We start from the raw sequence: 26,982 nt of genomic DNA on the forward strand, positions 1-26,982 counted from the left end.
GCTGGGTTGATGCCAGTGTTGCAGCTGTACTGGAACAGCTTGGCTAGGAGAGAGGCAGGTTCTGGAGCACAAGACTTCAGTACTATTGACAGAATATTGTCAGGACCCATAGCCTTTGCAGTGTCCAGTGCCTTAAGCCCTTCCTTCATATCATGTGAATCAAATTGGTCTAAAATTGGCATCATGATGCTGGGGGCCTCTAGAAGAGACCAAGATGGATGATCCACTCGGCACTTCTGGCTGAAGATTATTGATTTTTGCACAGATGTGCTGGGCTCTTCGATCATTGATCATTGAGGATGAGAATATTTGTGGAGCGTCCTCCAGTGAGTTGTTGAATTGTCCACCACCATTCACGACTAGATTTAGCAGGACTGCAGAACTTAGATCTGATCCATTGGTTGTGGGATCAGTTAGCTCTATCTATCACTTGCTGCTTATGTTGTTTGGCACACAAGTAGTCCTGTGTTGTAGCTTCACCAGGTTGACATCTCATGTTTCGGTGTGCCTGGTGCTGCCCCTGGCATGCTCTCCTGCACTCATCATTTTTTTTAAAGTTAATTTTGCCAATTTTCTGCCCACTCTCTTTTTAACTTTTTTAAAATTAACGGACAATTTAACGTGGCTAATCCACCTCCCCTGCATATCTTTGAGTTGTTGGGTAAGACCCACGCAGACACGGGGAGAATGAGCAAACTCCCCATGGACACGGGGCCGGGATCGAACCCGTATCCTTGACACCGTGAGGAGCAGTGCTACCCACTGTGCCACCGTGCTGCCCTTCCTGCACTCTTCATTGAATCAGGGTCGATACCCTGGTTTGGTGGTAATGGTAGAGTGGGGGATATGCCAGACCATGAGGTTATAGATTGTGGCTGAATATAATTCTGCTGCTGCTGATGACCCATTGTGCCTCATGGATGCTCAGTCTTGACTTGCTAGATCTATTCTGAATCTATCCCATTTAGCACGGTGGTAGTGCCACACAACACGATTGATGGTATACTCGATATTACGATGGGACTTTGTCTCCACAAGGACTGTGTAGTGGTCACTCCCACTGATACTGTCATGAACAGATACATCTGCAGCAGACTGGTTGGTGAGGATGAGGTCTAGTATGTTTTTCCCTCTTTGAAAAAGAGTCATCCAGACTCAAATGTTAGCTTCATTTTCTCTCAACAGATACTTTCAGATCTGCTGAGATTGTCCAGTATTTTCTGTTTCCCTCTTGTTTGTTCCCTCCCCACCTGTTGCAGACCCAGTCTAGCAGTTATGTCCTTTAGGACTCGGCCAGCCCGTTCAGTAGTGGTGCTGGTGGTGAACATTGAAGTCCCCATTGAAGGGATCGGGGGCTCCTGGGTGGCTGGCCTCTGGGCAGGGTGGTACCCTGGTACCCCTGATGCCACTTGGGAACCCTAGTCCTGACAGTTTGGCACATGGGCAATCCTATCTGGGCACTGGCAGTGCCCAACGTGCCCAAGTAGCATTTTGCCCATGCCAGGGATTGGGCCTGGGGGTGCCCTGCACTTATTAGGTGAGGTGTAGGAGGGCTCAATGATGTCCATATCGGTGAGTTGGTATGTTTAGGGGGGAGGAGGTGGGGGTGTTCAAGGGGTGGTGTTAGGGGATCCCGAGATCCATTTGAAAATGGCCCCTGATCTCTTCCTGCACTGCTGAGTGGAATTAAGTGAGACTAATTGTGGCCTCAGCGGAGCGTTCCTCGCTGAGACCCCAAAAAACCCAATCCCATTAGATAGCGGGGTCTTTCTCGGTGCTACGAGCGCTAGGAGACACCTGGCTAAACGCGCTCAACAGGGGACTATGTTTCATTTCCGTTCGATCACACCCATAATCTTATTCTCATGCCCCCCCCCCGATCCCCACAATAAAGTACACCCTTTTTAAAGAAAAACTTTTCAGGTTGATATTATGCCATGAGGTGACACCCTGAATCAGTTTTTCTTATCTTGTACCATTAGAATATTTTCTGGCAGAAAGTAACCAAAACTGCACTTGATACTAGAGCACCTTGGTAGAAAATATGGTGAAAAATGTCAAGAGTACAATATACTATTGAAAGAATCCTTGGACCAAGTGGATAGACGGGGCTTGTTGGGTCGATTGACTTTCCCCCCCCATATTCCTCCAGCGTGATCTTACATTTGTTGCTATAATTGTTGTAAGAGCTGGCACAAAATGAAAAGTGATGGGGAGTAGCATTCCTTGGTTTGTCAGTACACTCCAGATCAAGTGTTGGTCTTTGTTCTTGAACTGAATGGGGTTGTCCTCCGAAGTCCTCCACAGCAAAAAGCTCAAAGCCTATCGAAATCAAACAGTTGACTATTTCATTACAGAAATCTCCATTAAAATTCTTTAGCCCCATAATGAGGCTAAAGTTCCAAACTGCAACTAACCTTCATCTTCAACCCTTACTCAGTGTCGTCCCTGTGCAGAGCTGGAATGACTTTGAAGATGTTTTGTAAATGTGAATTTAACATTGGAAACAGATCAAAACAATAGATCTTTTTTAACTTCACTTTTTGCTTCAGAGTGCACAGAGCATAAACAGTAAAAAAAGATACATTTATAAAAAGTTCCAAAAAATACTTTATTTAAATGAAAACTTAACTACTTTGGTTCACGGATGTACACATGTCTGATATCTGTATGCTGTGTGCGTAGAAAGGACCAAAATTAAGGTATCCTCACTAACAGGAAAGGCTGTTGTCATGTGAGAGTACCTTTTAAGAAATGGGGGCTTATTGATTAGCTGTACTGGGTGTACCTTTAAGAAATGGGTATTTATTAGAGAGCTGTGCTAATGTCAGAGAGTGGGTGGAGCTGGACTGTCTGTCTGCTTTACTTTCGTTCTTGAGCAGACTGCTACAGTGTGAGTTTCTAGTTTTGTTTTCAGAAACAGCTGCAGTGAAAGCCAGCAGATGTGCATGGGGGGGGGCTGTTTAGCACAGGGCTAAATCACTGGCTTTGAAAGCAGACCAAGGCAGGCCAGCAGCACGGTTCAATTCCCGTAACAGCCTCCCCAAACAGGCGCCGGAATGTGGCGACTAGGGGCTTTTCACAGTAACTTCATTTGAAGCCTACTTGTGACAATAAGCGATTTTCATTTAATTTCTCTACAAGCTAAGGAGTGTTCATTTAGGTGATTTCAAAGGGATGACTGCTCTCATTGGAGAATTTAAACCTGATCTTTGTGTTAAAAAGAGTCTTTTATTTCCGGATGTTGTTTGGGAATTTATTAAGGGTTAGTCATCGAGTACTGTATTCTTTGGGGATTTATTGGTGTTGATAGTTGTTAAGATGTTTACTGTGGGTTTTCAAGTGTTAACTGGTTTCATAAATAACATTGTTTTAATTTAAAAGTGCTGTAGATTTCTGTTTGCATCACACCTATAGAGTGGACTGTGTGCTCCCCATACCACAATCTATTAAAAGTTGTGGGTCAGGTGAACTCCCTTGATACACTTTGTGTTCTCTAAACCCTGGCCCATAACACTGTTAATCCACTTCAACTTAGGTAAAAATATATATTTCAGCGAATTTAAGTAGAGATCTTCCAAAATATTAATTGAACTTGTTAATTTCATATACTCATAGATTTCATAGAATTTACAGTGCAGAAGGAGGCCATTCGGCCCATCGAGTCTGCACCGGCTCTTGGAAAGAGCACCCTATCCGAGGTCCACACCTCTACCCTATCCCCATAACCCAGTAACCCCATCCAACACTACTGGCAATTTTGGACACTAAGGGCAATTTATCATGGCCAATCCACCTAACCTGCACATCTTTGGACTGTGGGAGGAAACCGGAGCACCCGGAGGAAACCCACGCACACACGGGGAGGATGTGCAGACTCCGCACAGACAGTGACCCAAGCCGGAATCGAACCTGGGACCCTGGAGCTGTGAAGCAATTGTGCTATCCACAAGGCTACCGTGCTGCCCGTACTCATGGGAGATTGAGTCATACCTGATTAAATTTGCTCTCTCTCACCCTCTTCCACCCAGGAATTCCCCAAAATTCCTTTCATTGTTCCCGTCCCAGGATGAAATTTCTTTTGCAGACTTAGCTGCCATCCAATTTAATGATTGGATACACAGCTGTACTTTGCCCAACTATAAGTGAATTAATTAAAATTCTTTGCCAGTTACTTCTAGTTACGTTGAGTCATTGTGTAATGACTATTTTTGGCCACTGAGATTTGGAGAAATGTTGAAATGTTGTGGCCTTTTCAGTATTGGTATAGGTACTGCAAGGAGAAACTTAATGCAACTGGAGCCTGTTAATTGAGGCACTCTCATAGAAATGGTAGCAACTGTCCATATCATTTCCTTTAATCGAAGCCCATCGATTCTGAGTGGAATCGATGCGATGTTTTCCTGAAAGTGCCATCTATGTCCTCACCTCCAGGCATCATGTCAATTGATAAACATTGGATTAAGCAAGCAGGCCTTCTGTCTTTGACAGAGTTTTAGTTGCATTATTTGGACCTGTGCATGCAGTTGTTCTGAAATATATGCAGTGTATTTTTATTAATGCAGTTTCTCTGTTGACCTCTACAGGGCTATCACGAAACAAGCCACTTCATTGCAACACCAGGTAAGTCTGCATAACTCTTGTGCAGAATGACAGAACGTTTGAACATTGTTATTAAAACAATGTGCTGCTTAATTGTGAGTTTGTGTGCAGAGGAGGCTGATTTTCATGTTCACTAATGCATTAGATTACACAAAAGTGGAATTTGGTATGCCTGTACCAATTACTGCTTCCAATTTATTAGCTAATGCTCCTTCCAATAGTCGCCAAGGTCGCAATGTTCAGATGAAGCACTGGTTGGAACAGTTGCACCTTCACCAGATGCTTCCTCTTGCTATTTTATCAGGTTTGTTTCAAATTATAAAAGTGGCAAGAGCTTTAGAAAAATGATAAGGAAGTTCAGCATGTCTGGAAGGCAATGCAAGAGAGACATGTTAAGGCACAAGGGAATATGGCAAGCCTGGATGGCATTTATTTTAATGCAAGGAGTCTTTCAGGTAAGGTTGATGAACTGATGTCATTGATTAACACATCGGAGAATGATATTATTGCTAGCACAGAGACATCATTGAGAGAGAAGTGTGACGGTGGCTGGGGGTGGGGGGGAAGGAGGTTGGCTGTGACCAGGGGCGTGATCGAATGGTGCTTCGGTTTCCTGAAGATACGGTTCAGGGGCCTGGACGGCTCTGGAGGGGCCCACCAGTATGATGCTGAGAGAGTTGCCCGGATCGTGGCGGTCTGCTGTGTCCTCCACAACATTGAAATGCAGAGGGGCGACATGCTGGAGGAGGAGGATGAACGCCAGGCCTCGTCTGACGAGGAGAATGTGGGTGAGGGTGAGGATGGACAAGACATGGGGCACAGGCTGACATGGGAGGCCGCACGACATGTGCACCAGGGCCGACGCGCAAGGGATGCTCTGATCGTCTCCGGTTCACCAATCGGAAACTGGTCAGGGGCACAGACATTAAATCCCACCCCCACACCGGCCTGCAACCCCCTGCACACATACCTGCCGACTGCAGCGTGCAGGCCCTGGGTTGGCAGCAACTCTGGGTCTGGTCCATGGGGATGGAAGATGATGGCAACCCACTCTGCGATGAGCTCTGATGCTTTGTATCGTCTGACTCCTTCTCACGATAGCACTTTGCACCGTCCACCTGGGTGATCCCTGCATGTGAGCTAGCCATTCCGCCACACGGTCCCATAGGATCCCTTGGGTGACGGTGATGGGGACAGTCGGGGGGCGGGGGGTGGTGCGGTGGGTGGAGGGGGGAGCCCAGTCCCCCCATCCATAACATTTGCCCATTCCACACCCCCTCACCCCCTCTCTGGTCAGCCCAGACCAACTCACCCCTCACACCCATCTGACAGAGCACGGAGGCAGCACGGTAGCACAAGTGGATAGCACTGTGGCTTCACAGTGCTGGGTCCCAGGTTTGATTCCCCGCTGGGCCACTGTCTGTGCGGAGTCTCCATGTTCTCCCCATGTCTGCGTGGGTTTCCTCCCACAGTCCAAAGACATGCAGGTTAGGTGGATTGGCCATGATAAATTGCCCTTAGTGGCCAAAAAGGTTAGGAGGGGTTATTGGGTTACGGGGATAGGGTGGAAGTGAGGGCTTAAGTGGGTCGGTGCAGATTCGATGGGTCGAATGGCCTCCTTCTGCACTGTATGTTCTATGAGGCAGGTTGTACCAGTGTTTTAAAAAAATATTTTTTTCACATTTTCTCCCAAATTTACACCCAACAATAGACAACAATCAGTAACGAATGCAATGTCAATCCCCATATCAATAACAACGATCCCATCCTTCCACCAAAGCCCCAAACATTTGCAAGCATGTTAACATAAACAAATAACAAAAAAGAATGAGGAATCACCCATAGTCACCATTAACACATACATTCCCGCCACCCCCCTCCCGCCTAAAGTTCGATCTAACCCAATTCTCAAAAGTGCATAATGAGTAAAGCCCGTGAATTGTAGAACCCCTCCATCCTTCCCCTCAGTTCAAATTTGACCTTCTCAAGAGTCAAGAATTCCAGCAGGTCCCCCCACCACGCCAGGGCACAGGGTGCAGAGGTTGATCTCCACCATAACAGGATTCGCCTTCGGGCGATCAATGAGGCGAAGGCTACAACATCTGCTTCCAAACTCGTTTCCAACCCCGGCTGGTCCGACACCCCATATATGGCCTCCCGTGGGTCGGGTTCAGTTTCACGTGCACCACTTTAGAGATTGCCCTAAAAACCTCCTTCCAGTGATCCTCCAGCTTTGGACAGGACCAAAACATATGAACGTGGTTTGCGGGGCCTCCCCCACAACGTTCACACACATCTACCCCTCAAAGAGCCAGCTCATCCTCGCCCTTGTAAGGTGTGTTCTATACACCACCTTCAGCTGTATCAGCCCCAACCTTGCACACAAGTTGGAGGCGCACACCCTCCGGAGCACCTCACACCAGAACCCCTCCTCCATATCCTCTCCCAACTTTTCTTCCCACTTTGCCTTGATCCCTTCCAGCGGCACCTTCCCCTCTTCCAAAATAGCCCCGTAAACCGTCGATACTAACCACTTCTCTAGTCCCCCTGTCGTCAGCACCTCCTCCAGCAATGTGGAAGCCAGCTTTACTGGGAAGCTCTTTATCTCCTTTCTAGCAAAGTCTCAAATCTACATGTATCTAAATGTTCCAGCCCATACTTCGCTCCCAGCTCCTTCAATCCTGAAAACCGACCCCCAAGAAACAAATCTTTTAGTGCCCTAATTCCTTTTTCCCCCCTTCTCCTAAAATTTCCATCCCACTTCCCTGGCTCAAATTTATGGTTCCCCCGTATCGGCATTTCCCTTGACTCTGCCCCCAACCCGAAGTGCTGGCAAAACTGCTTCCAAATTCTCAACGAAGCTATTACTACCGGACTCCATGAGTATCTCCCCGGGGCCAACGGGAACGGCACTGTTGCTAGCTCCTTCAATCATGAACCTCTACAAAAACTCTCCTCTATTCTGACCCATTGAGAGTCAACCCCTCTGACCCAGCTCCGTCCCTTCTCCACATTCGCCGCCCAGTAATAATATATCAGGTTCGGAAGAAGGTTGTAACAGTGTTAACAGGCGTTTAATGTACATAACTATTTACACATACGTGCCTTAGTCCCTATAACTAAACTGTGCCCTGTACCCATGCCAGCTTAACTGGCATCTAACTTTCTGTCCTTATTGGCCCTAACGCTACATCTAGGTGGATCACCAGATGGTACGTCAGGGTGGAGGCGGCTTGCTATGATTCCCGCCCTGCGACCTAGGTCCCCGTTGGCAGCTGTCTTCTGGGCCCGGCTACTGCTGGGTGCCTGCTGCCCACCATATGAGTCAGGGGTTGGAGGGTGGAGTCCAAGTTGCTATGATGTTCCGGCACCACCCCTGCAGGATTTACCGGCAGGGGCCCCATCACCCCTGCTCCCTTGGGGTGCCCGATGTCCCCGGGCTACCCCATGGACGGGGGTACGAGCGGAACTATCTCCTGAGGTTGCACCGCTACCTGGCATTGCCAGTCCTGGAGGCCTGTCCTTGTCTCGGCCAGGGTCTGCATGCTGGCGGCCATGGACCACAGGGATCATCGCTGTCTGGGACTGTGTCACATCACCCATTGGCTGTGCCACCACCTTCTGGGTCTGTGCCACATCAGCCAGTGACTGCGCCATCTCCCTCTGGGACTGGGCCACCTCCCTCTGTGTCTGCGCCATGTCGGCAGGAGGAGCATCAGGTGGCTCTCGCATATGGCTGCGTGTGAGACGGTAACCCTGTCCTGGACCTCGGCCAGCGCCTGCACAGAATGCCCCAGACCTTGGACATGCTGACCCATAGCCGCAAACCTCGCCCCCAATGCCTCCACCGTGGACTCTACCCGTGCGGTGTTGGCCTGGGTGGCACGCATGTCTGGCACCACTTCCTGCTGCTGCAAGCGGATGGACTCCTCCAACTGCGCCTGCAGATGCTGGATGCTCGCCGACAACCCCTCATGTAGCCACTCAACAGTCGCTGAATCGGTCCAAGTGCGGCGGCGGTTTTGCCGTTGTGGAGCTCCACGGATCCTGTGCCAGCATCAATACTTAGGGCTGAATTCTCCACCATCGGGATTCCCCATTTTGCTGGCAGCCCGGGAGTTTCCCAACGCGCGACTGGTCCACAAAGGGAAACCCCATTGACCAGGCGGTGAAATGGAGAATCCCGATGACGTGCTGCGCCAGAAACCTGGAGAATCCAGACTTAAGTGGTTTTTTTAAAGAATACCAATTAAGGGGCAATTTAGCATGGTCAATACACCTAGCCTTTGGGTTGTAGGGGTGCGTTCCACGCAGACATGGGAAGAAGTGTGCAAACTCCACATGCACAGTGAACCGGTGCCAGGATCGAACACAGGTCCTCACCGCTGTGAGGCAGCAGTGCTAACCACTGGGCCACACAGTGCCGTCCTGACTGAGACTAAGTGTTGTCACCGGGACATAATCGGTGGACTTCTGTGATAGCAAATTTGGCGCCGGTCCCGGATCAATCGTGGAACTGTTAATGGGCTAGCACCGTGTGGAACATGAGCGATTCCAATGAAAAACAGTCTCCGGGGACTTCCAGTGGTGGCTATGAAGGAGTAAGTCGCACATTTGGTGGCTCCTGCTCTGGTCGGACTTTTGGACCATTTCTCCTGATCTTTTAACGGACTTGAATTGTAGAACGGATGTCAGTGGCAATTCTCGACAAAATCCCACTTCAGTGCACTTTAGAAAAGGACTAGAAGTGCTCGTAAGGGCAGAAATAAGAAGACAGAGAAGACTTGGGCTGTAGTTGCAACAGGGGACAGCATGGCGGAGGGGCGAACCTCTGGCTTGTCGACCCACCAGTCTATGGAGCAGCTGATGCAAGTCATCAAGGAGGGCTTTGCTGTGCAGAAATGGGACTGCTTGGACCCGATAAAAGCATTGATTGAGCGGCTGGAGCTCAGGTTGGATGCCCAGGATCGGGCGATCCAGAAGGTGGAGAAGGCACTGGCTGAGCAGGAGGAGCATCAGACTGCGGTGGAGCTGGAGGGGGGATGCAGAGGGATCAGCAAAAGAAGTTTCTGGAGAAGGTGGAGGATCTAGTGAATAGGTCCCGCCGGCAGAACCTAAGAATCGTCGGGCTCCCGGAGGGGTCCGAAGGAACGGACGCTGGGGCATACATCGCAGGCATGTTTGAGAAGCTGCTGGGGGATGGGGCATTCTCCCGGCCCTTGGAGGTAGATAGGGCTCACAGCGCACCTGCGAAGAAGCCGCGAATGGGAGATCCCCCGAAGGCTATGGTGGTGAGATTCCACAGGTTCTCGGATAAGGAGCCTATTCTGCAGTGGGCCAAGCAGACACGGAGCTATAAGTGGAACAGTAGCATCCTGCGGGTTTACCAAGACCTGAGTGTGGAGATGGTCAGGAGGAGGGTAGGCTTCAACCAGACCAGGGCAATCCTTTTCAAGAAAAAGGTGAAGTTTGGACTGTTATACCCAGCTTGTCTCTGGGTCACGCATGAAGATCAGCAGTTTTACTTTGAGTCGCCTGAGGATGCGTTGGACTTTGCAAGAAAGAAAGGGCTGATGAAGGACTGAGAACTTTTGAACTTGGCTGCAACATTCATGTTTCTGTTTTCTCTGTTTTGTTTCTCTGTTTTTGTAAAAAGTTTCTCGTTTTGCTTGGAACCAGCAGTAGAGCTGGGTGAGTTTAGGTTTTCATTTGCACTGTCGGGGGATGGAGGTGTGATAGTTTTGATCTTGGTGTTTTTCGGTTGGGCAATTGTGTGGGGATTGTTTGATGTTGGAGTTTGTTTGCATGAGCAGGGTGGGGAGGGAACAATGGGTGGCAGACTATCTGGCACCGGGGATGGGGGCCGCCAAGCTAGCTGGGGGGTGTACATATGTTTGGTTTAGTAAAGGGATTGGGTTACAGGGTGTTGTTGCTGGGGTCGGGGAGAAGGGGGGAATGCTCTGCTGGCGAGGGAGGGACTTGGGCTCAGGTCAGAGAGGAGGTCGGGGGCGGGGGCTGCCTGGGGATGGACCGGTGGAGGCGCGGATCACAGGCTGATGGCGGGTCTAAAAAAGGGGATGACTGATCGGCGGAGGGGGGGTGGGCAATGAGCCTCCCAACTAGGCTGATCACCTGGAATGTTCGAGGGTTAAATGGGCCAGTCAAAAGGGCATGTGTGTTTGCGCATCTTAGGGGATTGAAGGTGCTGATGTTGCAGGAGACGCACCTTAAGGTAACGGACCAGGTTAGACTGAGGAACGGCTGGGTCAGCCAGTTGTTTCATTCGGGACTAGATTCAAAGACTAGGGGGGTTCCGATCCTGATCAACAAGCGGGTGGTGTTTGAGGCGGGTAGAATATTCTTGGACGTGGGAGGTCGGTACATTATGGTCAGTGGAAAGCTAGAGGGGGGGCAGCTGGTATTAGTGAATGCATATGCACCAAATTGGGAAGATATGGAGTTTATAAAGAGGATGCTGGGGAAGATACCGGACTTGGACTCGCACAGGTTGGTCATGGGAGGGGACTTCAATACAGTTGTGGACCCAGGCTTAGACCGGTCAAGCTCGAAAACGGGCAGGGTGCCAGCAATGGCAAAGGAACTAATAGGGTTCATGGAGCTGATGGGGGCTGGGGGGTTGATCCATTGGGGTTTGGGCAGCCGAGGGCGAAGGAGTTCTCCTTCTGCTCACACGTGCATCAAGTGTACTCCCAGATTGATTTCTTTATTTTGAGCAGGGTCTTTCTGGCTGGGGTAGCAGACACGGGGTATTTGGCAATCACAATCTCAGACCATGCACCGCACTGGGTTGACCTGCAGGTTAGTAAAGACAGTAATCAGCGCCCGCACTGGAGGTTAGATGTGGGACTTTTGGCGGATGAAGGGGTGTGCGAGCAGCTGAGGAAATGCATTCAGAACTACCTCCAGATCAATGACACGGGGAAACTTCGGCAGCGGTTGTTTGGGAAGCACTGAAGGCGCTGGTAAAGGGGGAGCTGATCTCGATCCGGGCTCATAGGGAGAAGTTTGACAGGGCAGAGACGGACAGACTGGTAAAGGATATATTACAGATCGAAAGGAGGTATGCGGAGACCCCAGTGGCAGGGCTCCTGAGGGAATGGTGGAGGCTGCAGGTGGAGTTTAGCTTGCTGATCACAGGGAGGGCAGTGGAGCAGCTGAGCAAGGTGCGAGGGGGGCGATTTATAAACACGGGGAGAAGGCCAGCAGAATGCTTGCTCAGCAGGTGAGGCAGAGGGAAGCAGCTAGGGAGATAGGGAAAGTAAAGGACGGTGAGGGGAACCTGGTAGGTGATTCGGTAGGGGTGAATAAGGCGTTTAGAGATTTTTACAGCAGGCTGTACAGGTCGGAGCCTTTGTTGCATGGCTTTTGTTTCAGTGCAACATCGTGGGCCGAAGGGCCTGTACTGCGCTGTATTGTTCTATGTTCTATGTTCTATGTAACCCATGTGGGGCATGGTCCGAGATAGCGATTACCGAGTATTCCGTATTCTTTACCTCCCCCATACAGTCCCTGCTCAAAATAAAGAAATCAATCCTAGAGTATACTTTATGAACATGCGAGTAGAACGAGTAGCTCCTTCCCGTCCGCTGTCTGGCTCTCCATGGGTCCACTGCCCCCATTTGCTCCATGAACCCTTTCAGCTCCCTTGCCATTGCTGGGGGCCTACCTGTTCTGCAACATGACCGGTCTAGCACCGGGTCGAGGACCGTATTAAAGTCCCCCCCCCCATCATCAACTTACATGAGTCTAGGTCTGGGATCTTCCCCAGCACTCTTTTAATAAAGTCAGCGTCGTCCCAGTTCGGAGTATTTATGTCCACCAGCACCACTCTCCTCCCCTCCACCTTGCCCCTTACCATAAGGAATCTGCCCCCGCCATCTGCGATTACGCCCTCCGCCTCAAATTGAACCCGCTTATTGATCATAATTGCTACCCCCGGACTTAGAATCCAAGCCCGAGTGGAAGACCTGGCTGATCCAGCCCTTCCTTAGCCTAGTCTGGTCCGACACATTCGAATGTGTCTCCTGCAACATAATTACGTCCGCCTACAGAGCCCACAAGTGTGCGAATACAAGTGCCTTTTTGACTGGCCCATTTAGTCCTCTGACATTCCAGGTGATCAGCCTGGTTGGGGGGCACCCCCCCCCCCCCCCTCCCCCCACCCACCCACGCCGGTCAGCCATAACCTTTCTTGGGCCCGCCCCCGGCCCATGCGCCGCTCCGCTCTTGGCTCGCCTCTTGGCCGCCTCCACCCCCGACCTCCTCTCCATTACCTACGTCAGACCCCTCCCACGTCAGCAGAATAGCTCCCCCCCCCCCCCCCCCCCCCACTAGCAATATCTCCCAATAACCCCACCCCTGCCATCTACTGGCTGTATTCTCCCCCCCACCTGCCTCCCTTGACTAGCCAATCTGCTAGCCCAGTGACTCATCCCTCCGGCGCCCGAGAACTTTTTATAGAACTCCGCTGGGTACCAGTCCGGACCCGGGGCCTTACCCACCTGCATGGCCTTCAAGCCCTCCATTATCTCTTCCAGCCCAATTGTGGCCCCCAGCCCTTCTACTCACTCTCCGTCCGCCATTGGGAAATTCAGCCCCTCCAAGAAGCGTCACAAGAACCTACACTATGCCATTATCATCCATATGTTTATCCAATAAACTTTTAAATGCCCTCAATGTTGGCGAGTTCACTACTGTAGCAGGTAGGGCATTCCACGGCCTCACTACTCTTTGCGTAAAGAACCTACCTCTGACCTCTGTCCTATATCTATTACCCCCTATTATTATACCTATTATCTATTAAGTATAAATGGTTGACCTGCAGGTCGGTGGGGCATGCCCCCTGTTTAAAAAAGAGTCCGGCGGGGGTGAAGTGCCATCATAAGTCCATTCGTCTCGGAGGCCGGATCGTCCTTATCGACCTCCTCAGCTCGGGTGGTGGTGCGGCGGACACGGACGTCTTGGTTGAGGGTACGTCCGGGGGCAAGGCGGTCAGAGCCTTTGTCCGGGTCAGGGTAGGGGAATGCGAATAGGTGGGGCCAGGGGTGGCGGTGCCGGCGCCGAGCGCTAGGGGGCACGCCCGGTAGGTGCTCACCAATGGGGAGTGGGGCTGGGAGGGGGGGTGTTGTAGGCGGTGCCGGGTCCTGCAGGGGAGTGGTGCGGGAAGGGGCATCCGTAATGGGGGATCCAGCGGGTGCCAGGTCCCGGAGGGAAACCGTTTCTTGCCTGCTGTCGGGGTACTCAATGTCGGCGTAACTGGGGTTGGCGTGGAGTAATCGGACCTGCTCGACCAGGGAGTCCGTTTTCTGGCTCCTCGTGTGCCTCAGGAGAAGAACAGGTCCCGGAACCGTCAGCCAAGGTGGAAGCGAGACCCCGGAGGTAGACTTCCGGGGAAGACAATCGGTTGTGAGGGGTCTCATTCGTGGCCGTGCAGAGGAGCGACCTAATGGAGTGTAGGGCATCGGGCAGGACCTCCTGCCAGCGGGTAGTTGGGAGAGTTCTCGACCGTAGGGCCAGAAGGACAGCCTTCCACACTGTTGCGTTCTCCCTCTCCACCTGCCCGTTTCCCCGCGGGTTATAACTGGTCGTTCTGCTCGAGGCGATGCCTTTGCTGAGCAGATACTGACGCGGTTCATCGCTCATGAACGATGTACCCCGGTCGCTGTGGATATAAGCGGGGAAACCGAACAGGGTGAAGATGCTGTGCAGTGCCTTAATCACAGTGGCTGAGGTCATGTTGGGGCAGGGAATGGTGAATGGGAAGCGGGAGAACTCATCGATAACGATGGGGAATTAGGCATTATGATTGGTGGACGGGAGGGGCCCCTGGAAGTCCACGCTCAGTCGCTCAAAGGGCCCGAGGCCTTCACGAGCTGAGCCTTGACTGGCCGGTAGAAGTGGGGTTTGCACTCCGCACAGATCTGGCAGGCCCTGATCATGGCCTTGACCTCCTTGGTTGAGTAAGGTAGGTTGCGGGGCTTGATAAAGTGGATGAGTCGGGTAACCCCCGGGTGGCAGAGGTCATTGTGGATGGCTTGCAGGTGGTCATCCTGCGTGTTGGCGCACGTGCCGCGGGACAGGGCATCTGGGGGCTCATTGAGCTCCCCTGGACGATACTTGATATCATACATGTAGGTGGAGAGTTCGATCCTCAACCTCAAAATGTTATCGTTTTTTTATTTTGCCCCGTTGCGTGTTATCGAACATATAGGCGACCGACCGTTGGTCGGTGACGAGGGTGAACCTCCTACCAGCTAGGTAGTGTCTCCAGTGCCGTACAGCCTCCACAATGGCTTGTGCCTCCTTCTCGACTGCAGAGTATTGAACCTCGGAGGCGGTGAGGGTCCGGGAGAAGAACGCTACTGGTCTGCCTGCCTGATTGAGGGTAGCAGCCAGGGCGATGTCTGACGCATCGCTCTCTACCTGGAAGGGGATAGCTTCGTCCACCGCACGCATAGCGGCCTTGATGATATCGGCCTTGATGCGGTTGAAGGCCAATCGAGCTTCAGCCGAGGGGGGAGATATGGTGGTCTTTATGAGTGGGCGGGCTTTGTCCGCATATTTGGGGACCCACTGGGCATAGTAGAAGAGCCCCAATCACCGTTTGAGGGCCTTGAGGCTGCGGGGAAGGGGAAGTTCCTTTATGGGGCGCATGCGGTCAGGGTCGGGACCTAGGACCCCGTTTTCCATGACATAGCCGAAGATGGCTAGCCAGGTTGTGTGGAAAACGCATTTTTCCTCATTATAGGTGAGGTTAAGGGTTTGGGCGGTCTGGAGGAACTCTTCGAGGTTTGCGTCATGGTCCTGCTGGTCATGGCCGCAGATGGTGACATTGTCCAAGTACGGGTATGTAGCCCGCAAAACGTACTGGTCCACCATTTGGTCCATCGCCCTTTGACAGACGGAGACCCCATTTGTGACGCCGAAGGGGACCCTGAGGAAGTGGAAGAGCCGGCCGGCTGCTTCGAAGGCAGTATAGGGGCGGTCTTTTGGTCGGATGGGGAGCTGGTGGTAGGCGGATTTTAGGTCGACCGTGGAAAATACTCGGTATTGGGCGATCCGATTTACCATTTCCGCGATGCGAGGAAGGGGGTACGCATCAAGCTGCGTGAAGCGGTTTATGGTCTGGCTATAATCCATGACCATCCGTTTCTTATCCCCGGACCGGACTACCACCACTTGTGCTCTCCAAGGGCTGCTGCTAGCCTCGATGACCCCCTCTCCCAGTAAACGCTGGACCTCTGACTTGATAAAAGTCATGTCTTGGGCACTATACCGCCGGCTCCTGGTGGCGACGGGCTTACAGTCGGGAGTGAGGTTCGCAAATAACGAGGGGAGTACGACTTTCAGTGTCGCAAGGCTGCATACCGCCGAACTTCAGTGTGAGGCTTCGGTGGCTGCACTGGAAATCCAGTCCGAGCAGCAGGGGGGCGCAGAGGTGGGGGAGGATATAAAATTTGAAACGGGTGTACTCGGCGCCCTGGATCGAGAGATCCGCGATACAGTACCCCTTGATTTGTACCAAGTGGGACCCGGATGCGAGTGCTATGGTTTGGGATGCGGGATGGGTGCGCAACAAGCAGCGCCTTACTGTTTCTGGATGGATAAAGCTCTCCGTGCTCCCGGAGTCGAAGAGGCATGCCGTGTCACGCCCGTTGACTTGGACCTTCATCATCGAGTTTTGCAGCTGTTTCGGCCGAGTTTGGTCGAGGGTGATCGCTCCCACTCGCGGGTAGTCCAAGTCCTCAGCCGAGTCGGTCTCGTAAAATGGCCGCCGCCGTCGGTTGCACTTGTCGGGTCGAGAAGATGGCCACCGACAAGATGGCCGCTCCCATGATTCACACGAGGCTGATGACATGTCAGAAGGAGGCGTGTCGGGTCGGTGCGCAGCCGTATTGCGAGGCCTGCGGGCCTGAGAGCCTGATTTTCGGGCCGGCTGTTCTTTGTTCTTTTGGCCCCTGGGCCTGGCCAGGCAGACCCTCACAAAATGACCCCTTTTCCCGCAGTCGCTGCAGATCGCGGAGCGGGCTGGGCAGCGTGGGCATGGGTGCTGGCGCTGCCCGCAGAAGTAGCACGGTGTGCCCCCAGGATGAGCGGGTCGCCACACGGAGCAGGCCCATAACTTGGCTGAGTCTGAGGAAGTCCGAGGGGGGCTCGCAGAGTCCGCAGGGTACGTACCCAAATTATGTCGGGCCACCTCCAGCGCGGAGGCGAGCGTTAGCGTGTCCTGGAGGTCTTTTGCCCCGTTTTCGAGCAGCCGCTGCCGGATGTAGGTCGAGCGGATGCCGGACATGAAAGCATCTCTGATGTGCAGGTTCATATGGACTTCCCCGTCACATCCTGGTGGTCACAGTCCCTGGCAAGCGCAATGAGTTTTTTGACGAATTCATCTAGCGATTCTCCCGAGCGCTGCCGGCAGGTAGAGAGCAGGTGCCGGCATGTACCTCGTTGATGAGTTTGACGAACCACTTGCGGAGTAGCTCGACCGCCTCTTCATAAGTCGTCGCCTTTTCGAGCGTGGCGGAGATTCTGTGACTCACCCGGGCGTGGAGTAGGTGCAGCTTGCGTGGCCCCAGGATGGGAGTCTCTGAGGAGTCCAGGTAGGCCTCGAAGCATCGGAGCCAATATTTTCAAATTTCCTTTGCCTCCGGCGTCCGTGCTTCCAGGTTGAGTTTCTCTGGTTTTAGGCCTTCGTCCATCCTGATGTAGTTTAGCTTATTAAATTGTGGTACCCTCAGTAACGATGCTTAGAGTGTAAACGGTAAAGAAGGCTTTAATAAGCTAAGAACTAGTCTGGTGCCGAGACGTGTGCTAACAGTGGTGCCGCCCACAAGGCGGCCCCTTATATACGGCTCCCCTTATATACGGCTCCCAGATGGGCGGAGCCGGAGCCGGAGTCCCCCAGGGGTCCAAGCCCGTTCTTAAAGGGACATAACCTTACATAATGACAAGGGTACAGTATTACAGTAACCGTTCATCACAGTCGTGGAACAGCTTAGGAATGCAAGGGGTGTGGTGTATGAGCATGGGGAGGAGGCCAGTAGATTGCTAGCGCAGCAACTCAGGAAGAGGGAGGCGGCCAGGGAAATAAGTAGGGTGGTGGACGGTGAGTGGAGCAGAGTGGAGGACCTGTCAGGACTGAATAAGGTGTTTTGGGACTTTTATAGTAAGCTCTACACTTCAGAACCCCCGGAGGAGCCGGAGGAGATGAAACGGTTCCTGGACGGACTAACCTTCCCAAAAGTAGGTGGGGGCCAAGTGGATGCGCTGGGGGCCCCGATTAGAGCGGAGGAGGTACTGGGAGGCCTAAAGGCCATGCAGTCGGGAAAAGCCCCGGGGCCAGATGGATACCCAGTAGAGTTTTATAAGAAGTTCTCGGAAATAGTGGGACCGGTCCTGACTAGGGTTTTTAATGAAGCGAAGGACAGAGGGACCCTGCCGCCGCCGATGTCGCAGGCCACCATCTCGCTGATATTGAAGCGGGACAAGGACCCGGAATCCTGCGAGTCATACAGGCCGATCTCCATGATCAATGTAGATGCCAAGCTCCTGGCCAAGGTCCTGGCGGTTAGAATGGAGGACTGCGTACCGGAGGTGATTGGGGCCGATCAGACAGGGTTTGTGAAAGGCAGGCAGCTGATAGCTAACTTGAGAAGATTGCTTAATGTGATCATGATGCCCCCGACGGGCAAGGAGGTGGAGGTGGTGGTGGCAATGGACGCTGAGAAGGCCTTCGACCAGGTGGAGTGGGGCTATTTGTGGGAAGTACTCGGACGGTTCGGGTTCAGGGAGCGACTGGTTAATTGGGTCAGACTATTGTCCCAGGCCCCAAAAGCTAGCGTCAGGTCGAACAGGATAATGTCAGATTGTTTCAGGCTACATCGCGGGACCAGACAGGGATACGACTCTCCCCATTGCTGTTCGCGCTGGCCATAGAACCGTTAGCGATTGCTCTGAGAGCTGCAAAGGGGTGGAAGGGAATGACTAGGGGGGGGGGGGGGCGGGGGGGGGGGGGGCGGGAGTGGAACACAGGGTCTCTCTCTATGCAGATGACCTGCTCCTGTACGTGTCGGACCCACTCGCCGGGATGGAAAATATACTGGAAACAGTGAGGAAGTTCGGCCGGTTCTCAGGGTACAAATTAAATATGGCCAAGAGTGAGATGTTTGTAGTGCAGGCAAGGGGCCAGGAGAATAGACTGAAGGAGCTGCCATTTAGGCTGGTTGGGGAAAGTTTTCGGTACTTGGGGATACAGGTGGCACGAGACTGGGGCAGGTTACATAAGTTAAATTTGACTAGAGTGTTGGAACAAATGCAGAGGGAGTTTCGGAGATGGGATGCACTCCCGCTGTCACTTGCGGGGAGGGTGCAGACGGTAAAGATGACAATCCTCCCGAGATTCCTGTTCATCTTCCAGTACCTCCCGATCTTTATCCCATCGTCCTTCTTCAAAAGGGCTGGCAAAATCATCATGAGCTTTGTCTGGGCGGGAAAATCCCCGCGGGTGAGGAAGGCGATGCTTGAAAGGAGCTGCAGCGAGGGGGGACTGGCATTGCCGAGCCTGATCAACTACTACTGGGCGGCTAACATAGCCATGATAAGGAAGTGGACGGTGGGTACGGGGTCTATCTGGGAGCGGGTGGAGGCGGCTTCGTGCAGGGGCACCAGTTTGGCAGCCCTGGTCACGGCTCCCCTACCGCTTGTGCCGCCCAGGTACTCCACCAGCCCGGTAGTGGGGGCGGCCCTGCGGATTTGGGGCCAGTGGAGAAAGCATGCAGGGCTGGTGGGGGCATCGGTCTGGGCTCCAATTTGTGATAACCATCGATGCGCCCCCGGGAACATGGATGGAGGGTTTCGAGCATGGCGGCGGGCGGGGGTGAGGAGGGTGGGAGATATGTTCCTGGAGGGGAATTTTGTGAGTTTGAGGGATTTGGAGGAGAAAGCTGGGCTGGAAAGAGGAAATGACTTTAGGTACTTACAGGTGTGGGACTTTGCACGCAGACAGGTCCCATCCTTCCCATGCCTCCCGCCAATAGGGATTCAGGACAGAATAGTCTCTGGAGGAGAAGGAGGAGAGGGTAGAGTCTCGGATATTTACAAGGTTCTCATGAAGGGGGACGAGCCCCAGACGGAAGAGCTGAAACTCAAATGGGATGAGGAACTTGGCGGGGAGATGGAGGATGGGGTATGGGCATAAGCCCTGAGTAGGGTAAACTGAACCGCAACGTGTGCCAGGCTCGGCCTGATTCAGTTTAAGGTTGTTCACCGGGCTCACATAACGGTGGCTCGGATGAGCAAATTCTTTGGGGTAGAGGACAAGTGCGCTAGATGCGCGGGAGGACCAGCGAACCACGTCCACATGTTTTGGGCATGCCATAGGCTTCGGGGGTACTGGGAGGGATTTGCGGATGTCATGACCCGGGTGCTGAGAACAAGGGTGGTGATGAGTCTAGAGGTGGCAATTTTCGGGGTTTTGGAGGACCCGGGAGTCCAGGGGGAGAAAGAGGCCAATGTTCTGGCCTTTGCTTCCCTGATAGGCCGGCGGCGAATACTGTTGGCATGGAAGCACTCAAGACCCCCGAAGACCGGACTATGGCTTTCGGACATATCAAGTTTTCTGGGTATGGACAAAAATCAAGTTCGCCTTGAGGGGATCTGAATTGGGGTTCGCCCGAAGGTGGCAACCATTCATCGACTTCTTCGCGGGAGAGTGAGCGTAGCGGGGGGGGGGGAGATTAGGGTAGAGTAGGAAGGATAAACAGGCGGGGAGTGTAGGTGGGAGAGGAGCGGGTATGTGCATTATGGTTTGGTTGAAATGTTGGTTTTCTATTGATGTTTGCATATTTCTGTAATCTGTAACTGTTTACAATGTCAAAAAATATCTCAATAAAATTGTTTGTTAAAAAAAAAGTTCTCGGGGATACTGGGGCCAGTGTTGTTGAGGATGTTCAATGAGGCAAGGGAAAGAGGGGTGCTGCCCCCGACGATGTCACCGGCAATGATTTCACTGATTCTTAAGCGGGCCAAGAATCCGGAGCAGTGTGGGTCCTACAGGCCAATCTCCCTGCTGAATGTGGTTGCCAAGTTGCTGGCCAAAATCATGTCCTCCAGGATTGAGGATTGTGTTCCGGATGTTATTGGGGAGGACCAGACGGGGTTTGTTAAGGGCAGGTAGTTTGTGGCCAATGTAAGAAGGCTGTTAAATGTGATCATGATGCCCCCGGAATGTAGGGAGGTTGAGGTAGTGATCGCAATGGATGCAGAAAAAGCTTTTGATCGGGTAGAATGGGACTATCTGTGGGAGGTACTGGGACGGTTCGGATTTGGGCGGGGCTTTATTGACTGGGTCAGGTTGCTGTACCAGGCTCCGGTGGCAAGTGTGAGGACGAACAGGACAACTTCGGACTATTTTAGACTGCAATGGGGGACGAGACAGGGATGCCCCCTCTCCCCACTGTTGTTTGCACTGGCAAAGGGGATGGAGGAAATCATGAAGATTTTAGGGGAATTCGGCCGGTTTTCGGGGTATAAGCTAAACATGGATAAGAGTGAGATGTTTGTGGTTCAGGCGAGGGGACAGGAGGGGCGATTGGGGGAGCTGCCGTTTAGGTCAGTAGGGGGTAGTTTCAGGTACCTGGGCATCCAAGTGGCGCAGGAATGGGACCGGCTGCATAAATTGAATCTGGCCCGGACAGTGGACCAAATGAAGGACGATTTCCGGAGATGGGACGTGCTCCCGTTGTCGCTGGCCGGGAGGGTACAAACGGTGAAAATGACGGTCCTCCCGAGGTTCCTATTTGTCTTTCAATGTCTCCCCATTTTTATTCCGCGGTCCTTTTTTAAGCGTGTCAACAGAGTGATCACGGGCTTCGTCTGAGCGGGCAAGACCCCGCGGGTAAGGAAGGTAATGCTCGAGCGGAGTTGGTGAGAGGGCTGGCTCACGCTGCCAAATTTTAGCAATTATTACTGGGTGGCTAACATAGCCTTGATCAGGAAGTGGGTGGTGGGGGAGGGGTCGGCGTGGGTGCGTATGGAGCCGGCTCCTTGTAAGGGCACCAGTCTGGGGGCATTGGTAACTGCGCCTCTGCCGCTCCCGCGGTGGTGGCGGCCTTGAGAGTTTGGGGCCAGTGGAGGCGGCATGTGGGAGCAGTGGGAGCATCGGTCTGCGTCCCAATTTGTGATAACCACCGGTTTGCCCCGGGGAGAAAAATCACACCTGGGTTTGGGGTCAGCCGCAAGAAACCACTTTCCGGCAGGTAAAGCAACAATTGTCGTCGTCTGGGTGACTAACCCACTATGATCCTGGAAAGCCTTTGCTCGCCACATGTGATGCATCCCCGTATGGTATTGGGGCTGTCCTGTCCCACAAGACGGAGAACGGGGCCGAGCGACCGATTGCTTTCACCTCCCGCACATTGACTGCAGCGGAGAAAAAGTACGCGCAGATCGAGAAGGACGGCCTGGCAGTGGTTTTTGCGGTGAAACGCTTTCACCAGTACGTGTATGGCCGCCATTTCACTATCGTGGCTGATCATCAGCCTCTGCTGGGACTTTTCAGAGAGGATAAGCCAATACCTCCCATTGCTTCCGCACGGATCCAGCGCTGGGCTTTGTTGCTTTCTGCCTACAAGTATTCTCTGGAGCACAAACCAGGAACGCAGATAGCAAATGCCGACGCACTGAGCCAATTGCCTTTATCGACCTGCCCCATGTCGACCCCCACGACCGATGAGGTGGTTGCAACCCTAGATTTTATGGACACCTTGCCTGTCACGGCATCACAGATCCGTGAGTGGACCCAGACTGAGCCAGTCCTGTCAAAGGTTCAGCACATAGTCCTGTATGGTGGGCAGCATAGACAGCTCCCAGGCGAGTTGCGGGCATTTTCCTCCAAGCTGTCAGAATTCAGCGTGGAAGACGGCATCCTCTTGTGGGGGACGCATGTGATTGTCCCGGAAAAAGGCCAGGAGCTGATACTAAGAGACTTGCACAATGGGCATCCAGGTGTGACCAAAATGAAAATGTTGGCCCGGAGTTATGTCTGGTGGCCAGGCCTCGACACCGACATTGAGAAGGTGGCCCAAAACTGCTCCATTTGCCAGGAGCATCAGAAGCTTCCGCCGGCTGCGCCCCTACATCACTGGGAATGGCCAGGGCGGCCTTGGACACGCTTGCATGCAGATTTCGCAGGCCCTTTTCAAGGATCCATGTTCCTTTTATTAATCGACGCCCAGTCTAAATGGCTCAAGGTGCATAAGATGCAGGGGACAACGTCCTGCGCAACAATTGAAAAGATGCGTTTGTCTTTTAGTACGCATGGCCTCCCCGAGGTGCTGGTCATGGATAACGGCACTCCATTCACGAGTGAGGAGTTTGCGAGGTTCATGAAGATGAATGGCATACGCCATATCCGCACTGCCCCTTACCACCCGGCTTCAAATGGGTTGACAGAGCGCGCAGTGCAGACATTCAAAAGAGGCCTAAAGAAGCAGTCCTCCGGATCAATGGACATGAGACTGGCTCGCTTTTTGTTTACTTATAGGACCACCCCCCATGCGGTGACTGGGGTAGCTCCCGCAGAACTCCTAATGGGCCGGAGACTTCGCACCCGCCTTAGTATGGTTTTCCCGGACATTGGCGCAAAAGTACGCCGCACACAAGAACGGCAGGGACAGGGATTTTCTGGGCATCGGCCGATTCGGCAGTTTGCGCCCGATGACCCAGTGTTCGTTCGGAATTTTGCTGGTGGTGCCCAGTGGGTTCCTGGCGTAATCTTTCGCCAAACGGGCCCTATATCTTACCAGGTGCAAGCCCAGGGTCGTCTCCAGCGCAAACATGTAGACCACGTTCGGTCCAGAAGACTATCCCCTCAAAAGATTCCCCACCCCCGGAGCTCATTTCTACAGCCGCAGAGACCAGAGACAAGGGAAGGTAGTCCTCACAATCTTCCACTGGTGCCTCACTCAAAGCCTGTGCAGGTCGTTACAGAACCGAATGGAGATAGAGACGCTGACATGATGGAGGCAGCAGACTCTGACTCCGAGATGGAGACACAGGTCGCATCAGAGGGGGAATCTTCGGGTCCACGAGCCGTGGATGTACAACCGTTACGCCGTTCATCACGGAAGCGCCGGTCTCCGTCTCGTTACACGCCGCCTGATCCAGCGCTGCGTGCAAATGGTGTCCGGCCTGCGGCAAAACGAGTCCGACGCCCTCCTTCGCCAGGGTCTTCGGTGGATTCCTTGGACTTTGTGGGGGAGGGATGTTATAACCTGCCTGCTTACCATTGGCTGGGGACTAATGACAATCCCACAATCCTGTGGGAGTATGAGCTTCCCTAATGAGGGGGGCGGAGAAACCATTAGTAAACTCCAAGTATAAATAAAGCTGGCCAGTTTGGAACCAGCAGGAAGGAGTGTGCAACAAGGGAAGTTGCTGCTGCTGTTATACATATATATGTTATTGTAAATAAATGTTATTACTTTGTATCCTTAAAACTCATGCTGGATTCTTCGTGGCCCTCACAAAATCAGGTTTGATCGCATGTTTCACGCTTCTTTCTAATGCTTAATTCCTGCACAGTTCTTCCTTTGTTCACTGAACTAAGCTTTTTAAACTGCTGCCAACTTGTCCCCGATCTACACTGAGATGCATAGTGGTTAAGCTTGTGACATTTCGGTTTTTCCATATGCAAGGCATTTTTTGATCTGATGCATGTTGCCACACCTAGACACGTCGTGACGCTCATGGCGTCATGCATGAAATGGCTGCCGTCTGGAGCATGTTTCTTTTTTAGGTGCACCACTGCATTAATGGCACCAGCCATGTTCTTAGTTTTCGCACCACTTTCTCCGATAAACGTTTCTGAGAATTGATTTCTGGCAAATTCTCTTTCTCTACACGACGACTCTCCCTTGGACTGATTTGTTCCCTGTAAGAACACTATTCACGACGCCTATACTGCTCTTGTTTGGCCTTGTTCCGCACTGTAACTAATCACAATTTGTTGATGCACCACTGTCAATGTACTCTGTCGATTATTCTTTTGTCTACTGTGTACGTTCCCTTGGCCGCAGAAAAATACTTTTCACTGTACTTCGGCACATGTGACAATAAATATCAATCAACCAATCAATCAAATCATATTGATTGTACCTTCTAACATCAAATCAGACTGTCGCAATAACCTTTCCTGTCGTTTGTCACTTTTTACTCCTGATCTCGTAGAGGTGAGTCTCGGAGAATCAAAAAATTACCTGTCCGTGCTTTAAGTCTCAGATCCGGTATGAAGCAGTCAAGTGTTTCACCTGCTTTTTGCACTCTGCCTGAACACATACCGTTCAAACATTTTGTTTTGCTGCAACTGGCAGTGCTTGTCAAACTTTTTGATTAATTTGACGTACTTTTTTTAATCTGCCTGATCCTCAAACCGGAATGAGTTAAAGTTTACAAGGGCTTAGGAACCAGCCACTGTGAGAGACAGTGCTATTTTTCTCTGGTCGCTGGCTGCTTCTCGGTCTAGGGCAGAGATATACAATTCAAACTGCTGCTTGAAATTGCGCCAATTAACATCTACTTTACCTGAAGTACAAAATTGCCATGGAGTTTGCAGACCTTCCACCTCACTCCAATTGGGATTTGCTTTGACGTTTTCATTGAAGTCAGACTCTGGTTAGAAGTTTTTTTCAACTTTTGATCATGGAAAGTTTTTGCAAACTTCTCTTCTCTTGCTGAACCTTTCTACTTATCTTTAGCTTGCACACCTGGTACCTTACGATTTCTACTCCTGGTATCATGTGATGTTCTTTGCTTTCTGAATGAAGATGGCTTCGAAGTGTCGTGTCTCACAAAGAACATCAAGCTAAGTTTTGAGCAAAGCTAATTTATTTACACTGCAAATAAATAGATTTTACTTGCTTGCTAAGATATAAAAGATTACAGATTCACTGAAACTATGATTCTAATTACAGAGCTCCTGATAACACGACTATTCTCTACCTCGCCTAGCAACCTTCTCCCAAATCAAGAGTATCACGTGATCCACGTGTATGCGCTTGATCGTCATCTCGTGGTTGGATACAGTTATAGTAAATTGTTACCAAAGAGTAAATGCTGAAAGAAATCAGCAGATCTGGCAGTATCTATAGGGAGCAAAAAGAGCTGACTTTTCGAGTCCAGGTGACCCTTTGTCAAAGCGCTAGCAAATTACTGCGGAAGCTGGAATCTGAAACCAAAAGAGAAAATGCTGGAAAATCTCAGCAGGTCTGGCAGCATCTGTAGGGAGAGAATAGAGCTAACATTTTGAGTCCAGATGACACAAAGTTCAGCAGTAATTTGCTTTTATACAGTAAATTGTTAACCCTTCATTATTCTTACAATATACATATTGTCACGGGGGGAGACAGAAATCCCCCATCAGTATTGTCACCTGGAACGTCAGGGAACTTAACGGCCCAGTTAAAAGATTCAGAGTCTTCACCCATCTGAAAAGCCTCAAGGCCGAATGTAATCTTCCTCCAAGAGACACATCTCAGGGAGAAGGACTGACTGAGTTTAAGGGAGGAATGGATAGGACAGACCTACCAAGCGTGCTACTGAATGAGGGCTAGGGGGTGGCCATATTGTTCAATAACAGGATGAACTTTACAGTGACAAAGACGGTGACGGACAAGGGGAAGGGGCACCGGTGGTACTTGTGAATGTGTACCCCCAACTAGGACGACGTAGACTATATTAAAAAGACCATGGCAGAAATCCCCGACCTAGACTCCCACCAACTTATCGTGGAGGGAGGTGGAACTTCAACTGCATACAGGACCCATGGACGAACAATCCAGCCCCAAATCATCGAAACAGTCAGGCATGACAAGAGAAGGCACCAGGTCCAGATGGAAATCCGGTTGACTTGTGCAGCAGCACTGGCCCCGCACCTGTGGGAGATGTTCACTCACTCACTATCGAAAGAGACCATACCGCCCATGTTTGCTCAGGCCTTGATATCGCTGATCCCTAAGAAGGAGAAAGACCGGACAGTGTGCGGGTCATACAGACCCATCTCACTCCTAAACACTGACACCAAAGTCCTGGCGAAGGCCCTGGAGACGCGATTGGAGAGTTGCATGTCAAAGGTAGTCACGGAGGATCAGACGGGCTTTGTGAAGGACAGGCAACTAACAACGAACTTCAGTCACCTGCTGAATGTAATTATGACTCCACCAGGGGAAGAGACACCAAATGTGGTCATCTCCCTTGATGCAGAGAAGGCCTTCGACAGAGTCGAATGGAGGTATCTCATGGTGGTACTCAAATGGTTTGGGTTTGGGCCAGGATTCAGCTCAAAGAACAAAGAACAATACAGCA

General features: G+C 51.8%; 1 protein-coding gene across 1 annotated transcript in view; it reads left to right on the plus strand.

Annotated features, from left to right (window-relative positions):
- Positions 1 to 26,982, plus strand: part of LOC140417302 (receptor-type tyrosine-protein phosphatase U-like) — a 1,277,635-nt gene that overhangs the window by 983,251 nt on the left and 267,402 nt on the right. Inside the window, exon 21 of the mRNA XM_072501194.1 lies at positions 4,587 to 4,623. Within this exon, the coding sequence (XP_072357295.1) occupies positions 4,587 to 4,623 (37 nt within the window). The remainder of the gene's footprint in view (positions 1 to 4,586; positions 4,624 to 26,982) is intronic.

Source organism: Scyliorhinus torazame, chromosome 1 (assembly GCF_047496885.1).
Source record: "Scyliorhinus torazame isolate Kashiwa2021f chromosome 1, sScyTor2.1, whole genome shotgun sequence".
In the NCBI taxonomy this organism is placed as follows: Eukaryota; Metazoa; Chordata; class Chondrichthyes; order Carcharhiniformes; family Scyliorhinidae; genus Scyliorhinus; species Scyliorhinus torazame.